Source organism: Pseudopodoces humilis, chromosome 1 (genome assembly GCF_049639895.1).
Source record: "Pseudopodoces humilis isolate 2021_Gansu_Grassland_sample_001 chromosome 1, ASM4963989v1, whole genome shotgun sequence".
Classification (NCBI taxonomy): domain Eukaryota; kingdom Metazoa; phylum Chordata; class Aves; order Passeriformes; family Paridae; genus Pseudopodoces; species Pseudopodoces humilis.
The window spans coordinates 96,912,243-96,922,711 of NC_142200.1; the positions used below are offsets into that span (position 1 = coordinate 96,912,243).

The window sequence follows — 10,469 nt, forward strand, 5'->3', positions numbered from 1 at the left end:
GAGCCTGTTAAAGGGGTATCTGCTTGTTTTTATGTAGGGGCCAGTGTTTAAGTAGCTTGTATGGACTCAAGACATCCTAGAAGTGGTTTTGAGGGCATTCATCCCTGTAAGACCCATCCTTGTCCTGTTTTTCTAGGAAGAACATTAGGCTCAGATTTTCCTCATGAACAAGGTGACTTCTCAAGAAGGTGACAAGGTCCCACATGGTTCTCATTGAGGAAGCCACATACTGCCATAGTTGTCCTGTGTTAATTTTTTTCACCCAGGATTTTATTTCCTTTCAGTGAGGTCAGTCTGAAAATGGTTTGGAAATGGTTACCTAGATGTAGACTATGCAAGATCAGCAGGATCAAAGACTTAAAGAAATTAAACCCCTGTAACCACAAGGAACCTCCTTATTAGATCATGACAGTGCATCACAGAGAGAAAACACTGCATATCCCAGTAGCAGGGTTGAAAGCCAAGTGTATGTTCTGAGGAAATAAAATTATCCTTTGACTCCTTTAAGTTTTTCCGGGCATGTTTCAGTACTTGAACTCTGGGTGCAAATCCATTTTACTTAACTGTCTCTGCAGCCTTTCTGGTATCTAAAATAAATTCACATTTAATTATTGACTACCTGAAGGTACTCTTGTTTCTTTAAGAGCTTTTATTCCATCCTTAACTGTCTAAGAATGTTATCTTCTTTTTTTGCCAAGAGGCAAAAACGAACTTTCTCCCCACCTCCTTTTGCAATCACAAAGGCCTATTGCAAGGCAATACCTCTCAATATCTGCAACTTCTAAGAATTTTAAAGCAATTTAATTACAAATACTTCTATAAAGTCACCAGCCAAGGTGGTTTTCAAAATAGTCCTGCTTCAGAAGAAAACTGCATTTTTTTCTTACTGTTTTTTCCTTAAACGTTGACATTTTTTTACCCTGAGAATAGTATGTTTTGCTTCTGGAAATCTTACGATGTAGAATATATGGAGTTTAAACAATCAAGAAATTGTTAAAGAGCCATTTGCTTCATTTTTCCACCTCAACTGTTTACCAGTTTTTAGAGACATTTTTCACAAAAATCTTCTCTGTCTGAAAGATGGTGGTGCATTATTGCAAGACTACATGGAGTAGGTCTGGACAGATTGGTGGACAGAGAATTTTGTAGTAGTTCATACCAAAACAGTTTAATGCTGATCCGTCCTGTAGATATAAAAATTGAGCTTGAAGTCTTGAAGAAGATAAATTGAGTCATGATTTCCACATTTCAGTTTTATACATCAGGCAGCACTAGCACTGCCTTAAAATGAGCAGATAGTTTATGTTCATGTTTTTCCCTGTACTGCTGTTAAAAATGCGTCATCTCAGCTTTGTTGCTTCAGGCAGGCACTTGGCTTTTCCTTACTTCAAGAATAAGTTAATGAAATGACTAATGGCAGTTTTCATATCAAAATGTTCAAAATACTTGCAGAGTCTTTTGTTTTCGTATCAACAGGTCTTTCACAACTGATGATAGATAATCATAGCTGGTTAGATAGGGTCTGCTTTCTTTCTTATTTCTGGTAATTACTTAATCAAAGGTTTTTTCCCCATTGTACATTTGTTTAGTTGAATTCAGTTGTTTGGGGTTTTTCCACATGGGCTAAATGTGAGTGACTGTTTGATCTCTTTTTTTTTTTTTTTCTTTAACCAATCAGTGTACCACCAATGTATACAGAAAGTGGTGTTAATTTTGCTGGAGTGTAAGTTTATAGATTTTTGTCTCTAAATCCCTGTACTCTCTAAATCTGTGGTTTCATGGCATACCAGCTTGCTGGTATGTCTTCTGCTTTTTGCTCTTTTTTGAGGGATGCTAAATTTTGTCAAGGGTAAAAAAGGTCTAAGCCTTGATGTGACTAAAGCAAATTTGGTTCCAGAGTCATCTCTGATTCTTCACAAGGCTTTGATTCTTCCTGATTTTTGAAAGTTCTCTGTATTAACCCTCTACATCCAGGGAACATTAACCTTAGAGCAGAACTGCTGATTTCCTTTCTTGAAATGTAGGAACATTCTCTTTTTTTCAGTAGGATTTTTTTTTTAATTTTTTTTTTTTTTTTTTTTTTAGCTAATTAGTAGAGATTACTGCACGTGTATTCTAAGTGTTCTGTTTCTGGCATTTCGGAGCTCTCATTTATTTTATTTTTTACTATACAAGTGAGATGTAGTCTGATATTCTAGAATAAGGACACTTTACTACAGATTTTTGAAGGCCTTTGTAACCTGCCTCTTTTTTTTGCTTAATTACTTCCAGGCAATTTGCTTTCCATGTTTTTGTATATCACAGTTGATAAAAATGGAAGAAGACAACAAAATACCCGCCCATCTACCACTGTTGTCTTTTTCCAGTTAGAACTCGCTCTGCAGTGGAGTTGTAACTGAAATGGCAGTGTGAACATTTGACTTTATATGTCAGGCTTAGAGCTAGGGAGAGAGAAGGACTCTTTAACCATTTTAGACAGGAGAGGAAAATTAGCTGTTCCCAACTGATAGGACTGTAATATACTTGTTGTTAGAGTATACATGTAAATGTAATATAACCTTGAAAAAATTATGGCCAGTGACAAGTAACATTTTTTCCAAATTATGAAATCTTTCACTGTTGGGGAGAATGCTTTTTTAATTGGTGACTTATGTTTGTAAGATTTTGTAGTTCATTGGAATAGACTGTCAGTACTCAGTCTAAAACAATACTGAAAGGGGTTCAGGAATCACCACTTAATATTTTAGTGGACTTTTGACTTACCTTGAAAATGTTGTGGAGTTTTTAATATGTGTTGCCACAATATCACAAAAATTTGTCCTTAAATACAGACTGATAGAAGCAAGACATTATGAAATAAAAAAGATTAAGATAATGGAAATAAGAAAAATACATATTTTTTTAATATTTAAAATTTAATTTAAAATTAAATTAATTAAATTATTTTCAAATTTAATTTTTTTTTAAGCTCTGATATAGAACTGGTGTTCATCTGTGTACTGATGTGAGATTTCACCTGCTTAGAGCCCTTAGGGAAATGGGCAGAAAGTATGAATTATCAAGTATGTGACAAAGCATGGAACTCAACATGTGCACATTTCTGGAATTATAACAATGTGCTACCCATTGCTTTGCAGCATTGTTGCTATTCAGTATGTAATTTTGAAAGAAACAAGATGCGTGTGTTGGTATCCATTGAATAGGAATTTAATACAATTAGCAAGCACAGAGAATCTCATGATCTGGAGGAGAATATTTAAAAATGCATGAATAAAGTAAATAAGGAGGACACATCTATATCTAGTGTTTGACATAGAATCATGTAGGTTGTGAAAAGACCCTTGAGATCATTGAGTCCAGTGGTACTATCAAGTCTGCCATTAAACCAAGTCACTAAATATCATATCTACACATCTTTTAAATACCTCCGGGGTGGTGACTCAACCACTTCCCTGGGCAACCTGTTCCAATGCCTGGCAACTCTCTGAGTGCGGAACCCTTTGCTAATAACCAATAAAAGCTGTTCAGGAATGCAGTTTAATGTAGTGTACAAGAAATAGTTTGGTCTGAAAATGCCAGTTGCATGGATTTAGAAGAAAGTGCAGCAAGGGTAAAAAATTGATCTTATGTGCCCCCAGAGAAGATAAAGAAGAAACTTGGAGTGGGAAAGATGCTAACAGTGGAAGCTCTTTCAGTCTTTCAGTGAAATCATCCAAGTGAAATAAGACAAACTCACTATTGAAAGTGGCTCATGAATTTAGAGGAAATTTTAAGACATCTCCACAACCTATTAGAGATACAGTATGTTCAGTAATTATTTTTGTCTGTTTTGTTTTGGTTTTTCTTTTCTTTTTTTTTAGTTAGATGCCTTTTTTGAGATCTGTGATCTTTCCAGGACTTTTTTTTTCCTGGGTGTTGGGAGTTGTTTGTTTGCAGATTTTTATTTTTTTTTTTATATATCTTCCTTCTTTCTCCAGCCAACACAGCCTTTGGGCACAGACTGACAACTGAAGTTGAGTGTGATTCACAGCCTAAAACATATAAGTATACATGCTGAAGTACGTTTTCCTCCTATACTGGAGAACCTACTGCTCTCTAACCATAGCCATGGGGTGACCGTTACACTGCAGATGGGACAGGCACAAGTGTGACATTTCATTGTGTGATGGCAATCACACTATAGATTGTAATTTGTGTAGAGAGCAGAAGAAGCTGATTTTTTAATTTCCCCACTCTAATGCATTTTTTTTTTCTGATCTGATTAACCTGGAACTGCTTACAAGGAAGAGGCAGTGTTGTTTGAGAGAGTGCCTCTTAGCAGAGTGCTGTGGTTAACGAGTTTAACACAATTTACTGCCAGCATTTGAGAAGGTGCTTCCAAAATTTTAGATAATGTTGTAAAGATTCAGTGAACTGTGTTCTTGTGGTTCTGAGTTAAGCTATTAAGTTGTTCCTTCTGATATATATCTTGTTCTTCGAAAGAACAGATATGTTACCCTAAAGTATTCCAGTTTATTTGTTTTAACAGTTGATCATTTAGTGCACTTCATAGTAGAAAGGAGTTGTGGACCTCACACGCAGAAAAGGAATCTGAATACCAATGCTCAAATCTACTAAGCTGCTTCTGCATCTTTTATAGACAGCAGTGGGGAGACATTTAGAATACTGGATGGATTCTTGGTAAAGAAAATGCACTTTTTGCAGTGTTGGTCTCCACGTTTGGAAAATTAAATATTTAAATACATTATTTAAGAATTCAAGTGTGAAGTCTGACACCAAAACTGCTACTTAAAAATATTATTCATTCCCAACTTCTTAATGAGTATGATTTCCTATTGAACTAAGTAATCTTTCTTTTATTTCTTTAGAGGGAAATCCGTTTGTCCAAGCAATACCTTAACTTCTGTGCTAGATAAAGAAATGCAGAGCAGGCCTGCACCTCCTCTTCCTCATTACAAGCAAACAGATAAGTAAGGAATTTGGGTTTAAAACTGTATTCTTCAATTTTGTGCTGAGTTCCCCAAGGAACCTATTCTTGAGCTTCAATTTCATATGCCCTGTTTTTTTCTTTTTTCCCAACCCACACACAGCTTTAGAGCTTGCAGCATGCACTAAGATGTTCTTTCCATAGAAGTAAGCCTGAAATGAAGTGATAAGAAAATGTAGGATTGGCTGTGTGATATAGGGGTAGTAGTATAACAAATATTATGGAGTTTAATTTTTTTTTAATAAATATTAGATAGTTGGGAAGAGAGTGCTATTTTGGAGGGTTTGGGGTTGTTTTTTTTTTTACCTTTAACCAAGAGTAATGTCTTACTGGCATAAAATTATTTGGACAGGTACTAAATGTATTTTTCTTGTGTAGATACAGCTACACAGTTGATTAAAGGTGAACTACAATTTTTGTCAGTGGGAATTACTGAAGATGGGATATATAAGACATCTTGATGAATGGTCTTAAAAGGACATCTTTACATTGTATGACCTTCAGATGCTTGTAGTTATCTTATAGTTACGATTTTTTTTTTAATGGATGGTGTATTGTTTGGTTGGGTTTACCTTTCAGAAGTGTTTTCCTCCCAGATTTTTCCCAGATAAGCATCTGAAATCAGGTTCAAGTACCTTTTGCAGAAAGGGACTGCTTAATGTTGCAGTAACTACTGTTGGTAGGTACTGCTGGAATACAAAGTAGGCTGTTCTGAGAAAATTTAAATTGTTTCAGAGCTAAGCATCTAGAGTAAAACACATTTCTAAAAGGATTTCTTAAGGTGTAAATCAATGTCGGTTTCTAAGAGGTTGTTACTCTTCTTTTCCACTTCTGTGGCATTGCTGTCCTCAGTGACCCTAATTAATGCCAAGGAGTTAAGTAGCCAAATAAAATAAAGGGCTTTAGCCATTTATTTTTTCATTATTAGAAGTAAAGTTTATTTAGAAACTTTAAAGATTTTTTAGAAATTTTTTCTACAAAATCTTATGGAAGATCTCATGCTGTCTTACTGAAAAAAATCTTTAGTGTTTGGATTTGCTATGACCACATTTTTTTTTACTCTTGCTTTTGAAGGCAAGTGGATTTGATCATCAGCTCACTTTAACAGTGTTTCTTTTGCTGATTCTTTCAAAAAGGCATTTTTAACATTTAATCTTCAGTACAGTGTAATTTTTGTAATAAATATTACTGGTAAATTACATTTTCTGGTAAAACCCCAAAAGGAATTTTATCAATTCAGACACATGTTGATGTAAATTAATTTGATCTAGTATGTGTTTTTGTCAAAATTCAATTAACAAAGGCTTTCTGGAGTATTAAGATACTTCATATAAAACTTAATTTAGAAGTGCATGCTTTTGACTGATTCAGTGTGTATGTGCACATTGAGATATTACAGGAGTTTGTGATTCAATTTACTTTGTATCTTGTTTTTCATGCATGTAATATCTAATATTCTTATAATTTCAGGAGCAGTGGAAACAGTGGTTTATCCAAACCGTTGAAGGAAGAGCCAGTAATTGACTACTTTGATGTCCAGGACTGAAGTGATCGATGTAGAATCATTCAGATGAATCAGAATTGCATAGGTTATGATACAGAAGCTTAGAGGTGAAAATACTTAGTTATTGTGTGAGGTGCTTTTTGAATATCTGTCAAATGATCAGTTGTTCAACATATCCATAATTTAACATCTGAAGTTAGAATGTTATGCTAATTTAAAATGTTAAGCATTTCAACAGTTTATGTAACTGCATAATACCTAATAGTAGTATGGCTTTTTAAATCTGGGTTTGGTGCAATTTTGTATCTAATGTGCTGTCAGAATAATGTAATTTCATTCATGATTTTGAAGTAAGAGAACTGGTGGTAAGCAAATATATTTTTGGAATATTAAGAACGACAATAAATCTCAAATACTTATTTTGACATATCTCACAGAAAATGGACTAGAAATAATTGTGATAAAAACACTGGTTGGGATTTTCTTAAAGTATTTTCATGTTTTATTAATTCACTTTTGTGTTATCGTGGTGAATTTGAGTTACTCTTCTACATGGAAAGAAATATAAAATTTAAGTATAAATATATACATAAATGCCTATTAAGAGCACAGACTTTGGAATCTGAAGAACCAGTATTTGGGGAAGGTGGGGAATTAAAACTTACTCTAATTTATCTCAAATTTGACGTATTTAAAAAGAAAAACAAGCAAAAACAAAGGAAAAAATACAAACCAAACAACAACAAAACCAACCCCACAACATGAGATTACTCCTACTACTACTTCTTTATCCAAGACCTTGAACAAAATCAGTCTTTATATATTATTTTGGTGCTCTGTGCATGGTTTTATTGCAGTTTATATTTTTTTTTTGTCCTGTGCAAGCTTAAGATGAGTGTGTGAAGTTTGGTTTAAGTATGTTATGGATTTGGAATAATACTTGTAAAATTTAGAAGACCATCTGCCTAATTATGGGAAGTGCCATTAGCAGAATGGGATGACAGTTTAAACACTGGAGTGGTCTCATGATGGTGAATTGTTTCCAAATCTTGATTTAAGATAGGTGAGTAGCTCTCTGGGAGAGGAGATAGTAGGTCTGATCAGAAGAGGTGGTACAGCTCTGAATTTGAGTAATATCTGTTCTCCTGAGGAGAAAGTTTTTTGTATTAATAGCTTTAGGAGCTCTGACACTGATGCACTCTGTTTCTTGTTCCTTGTGGCTGCTACATGTAATACTAGAGGTGAGTCCCCTGTACAGCATGAGAGGCTGACACAAAAAAGGGGCTCACTATGTTGTAGTGCGAGATTTATTGCCAAAAAAATGGAAGGCATTTACTCATGCTTAGATTCACTTAGTTACCATATGACCCTGAGCCTTAACTATGAAGCATTCCATGGCTACATTTCAATTGAACAGCTCACAAAACATGGAAGAACAAGTAGAAAACTCACAAACCGTATCTGTGCTCCGAAATGTTTTGAAAATTAAAATGCACACTATTATTGTATATTTTTGTAGGAGTTTATTTCACATTTTTAAAAATGCAGTCTTAAATGTTACTAAACATTTGAAGTGTTTCAGGTAAAACAGGTACCTTCAAGAGTGTTCAGGCTTTTAATTTCTATGTAGTGATTTAAATTTGTTTTACTTTTTTTCTCTAATACTTTTTGAACAGAAATGAAAAAAAAACCAATATGTCCTATATTGCCCTTAATTTCTTCAGCAGGTTATAGTTGGATTCTACAAGGCGTACTGCTGAGTTCAGCTGAAGAAATAAATTACTTCCAGGAATGTATTTCTTCAATCCCTTCCATGTGAGGACTGTATCTGTACCAGTACTTGCAGACACGTGCTGACTCAGTGTGGCCAAAAAAAGGCTATTCCTGGTTTTGAAACTCAGAGCTATGTTAATATAGCACTGACTTAAAGCTAATAAGATCTCTAGGAAGAATGTATATAGTTATGCTGCAAAGGTAAGTTCTAGACAGGAGCTGGCACACATGTCTAGTGAACTGAGTCAGATGCATGTGTATTGGAGCACACATGGTTTACTATAGGTAGACCTAACGTTACAGAAATTCAAAGTGGTTTAGTTGACAATAAATAGAATAAAGCTGAAGCCTGCTAACTATTCACACTTCCACATGAGTATAGCCAAAACCATCACAACTGCACCTCTGATTCGAAACTTAAAACCTAAAAGGTTTTCCTAGCATTATTTTCAGCTCTGTTTAGTGAAATTTTTATCAGATTATGGCATTAGCATAAAAATCAGAGCTTTGATGAGACTCACTTGAGCAGTCAAGTTGCCACTGCTTGTAATAAGAAAATGGAGGTAATCTCAGTTTCTCGAGCTAAAATTAATAATTATTACTGAATTGGTTCATATTGAGAAGTCATACTTCTTGTCACTTGCCTCTTAACTATGTGAATGTTAAAACATTTTTATAGATATGTTTATTACACATCTCTAAATCATGGCTATTGGAGCCATACCTGTAGTTATGAAGCAATTCACAAGTACCAAATCTTTTTTTTAAAATGAGTTTTAGTAACTTGGTTAAAAATATGATACTATATGTTTTCCCATGAAAGTGATTTTCCCCTGGAGCTCAGCTACATGGCCTTAAGAAGGAATTCAGCAAAGGCTAACAGTGGTGCTGTTCTCTCTGTTTTGTTTTGCTTTTGCTGCAATGTATCATTGACTTTCATATGGAATAGTAATAAAGGCTGGAGTTTTGATATATGTGATAACTTAGCTTCATATTGCACGTGTGCCTTGTGAAATACTTTTCAAATAGCTATTTTTTAAATCTGAGCTGGAGTTTACGCCTTTTATCTAATAGAAAAGTAAGTAGATAAAAGAAATCTTTGCATCGGTGAAGTCAGTGACAAAAATCATGGTGACATCACTGTAACTTATGACTTCAGCTTCAGTATGCTAGCAATTTTCCACAGCCCTAAGAATAATATTGTTTCCTGTAAATATATTTGAAGAAAGTACTTTTCAGTAAGCATCTTTTGAAATGAGTTATGTGATACCAGTTGGAATTCATGCAACTTCATGAAGTGCTTTTAAAACTGTGTTTAAAATAGATAGTTTGGCATTTGGGCTGTGCTGTTGCCTGTCTCTATAGTTCAACATATTTGAAGTGCTCTGAATATTCGATATTTGGGTTTAACCTAAAATTGTATAAGATACATAAGTAGACTTCAAGATCACTGTTTCTGTGGCAGGTTTTACAGTATCTGCCTCGAAATGAGCAAAGTTAAGTTTTTCTACAACACTTGTTATTTGTTGAAAGATTTATATTTAACTTGATTTTGTCAAGTTACTGATTAGTAATGATAAAGAAATTACTTTCTTTATAAACCCAAAATAAATCTAAGTTTAAAGTTCAGTGCTTTGGAATTGTTTGCAAACTTCATCTTGGTATTCAAGAGTTGGAAGACTGAGACATCACAGAGAAACAAAAGTAAAGATTAAAGTGGACATTTGTGAAGTTCCTTTTCCTCAAATTTTTAAGTAAAGTATGTGATTTCCTGGATTTGAAGTGATTTTTAAATGAGTGCTGTGTGGAGAATGAAGCAAGTCAAGAGGGCTCCCCAGAAAATGGAGACCATGTTGCCTTCTTAGGATTCAGAACTACAAGAGAGACGATTCTGGATAGAAATGTACATTTTGGTTATATGAAAAACCCTTTATTATGTCAGCCTAAATGCTATTTGACAATAAAATATTTGATTTTAACTTATGGTCCCTTCATTGTTGTTTGTTCACCATTAAGTTGTAACGGTGACTATAAGGCAGGTGGGGGAAGGGGAAGTGAGAACTTACGTAATTTTAAAGTCCTGTGGGCATTAGATATAACAAATTCAGGATAATATATGGGGGGTGGAGGGATGATGTAAAAACTTTGCCATCACAGTTCAGTAAGAGATGGGAAGACTCAAAAAGCAGGTAGTCTGAAAATCAG

General features: G+C 34.4%; 1 protein-coding gene across 4 annotated transcripts in view; it reads left to right on the plus strand.

Moving 5' to 3' along the window:
- The window catches only part of NFX1 (nuclear transcription factor, X-box binding 1), a 77,181-nt gene extending 66,938 nt beyond the window's left edge, over positions 1-10,243 (plus strand). For 3 of the 4 annotated variants that reach the window (XR_001331950.2, XM_005529945.3, XM_014258713.2), the window contains 2 exons: positions 4,869-4,970; positions 6,458-10,243. Coding sequence is in view for 2 of the 4 variants with exons in the window: in XM_005529945.3 (XP_005530002.1) it covers positions 4,869-4,970; positions 6,458-6,533 (178 nt within the window). In the remaining 2 variants the exon portion in view is untranslated. The remainder of the gene's footprint in view (positions 1-4,868; positions 4,971-6,457) is intronic. The other variant, XR_015772547.1, reaches the window with a different exon arrangement.
- Positions 10,244-10,469: the final 226 nt, after the last annotated feature.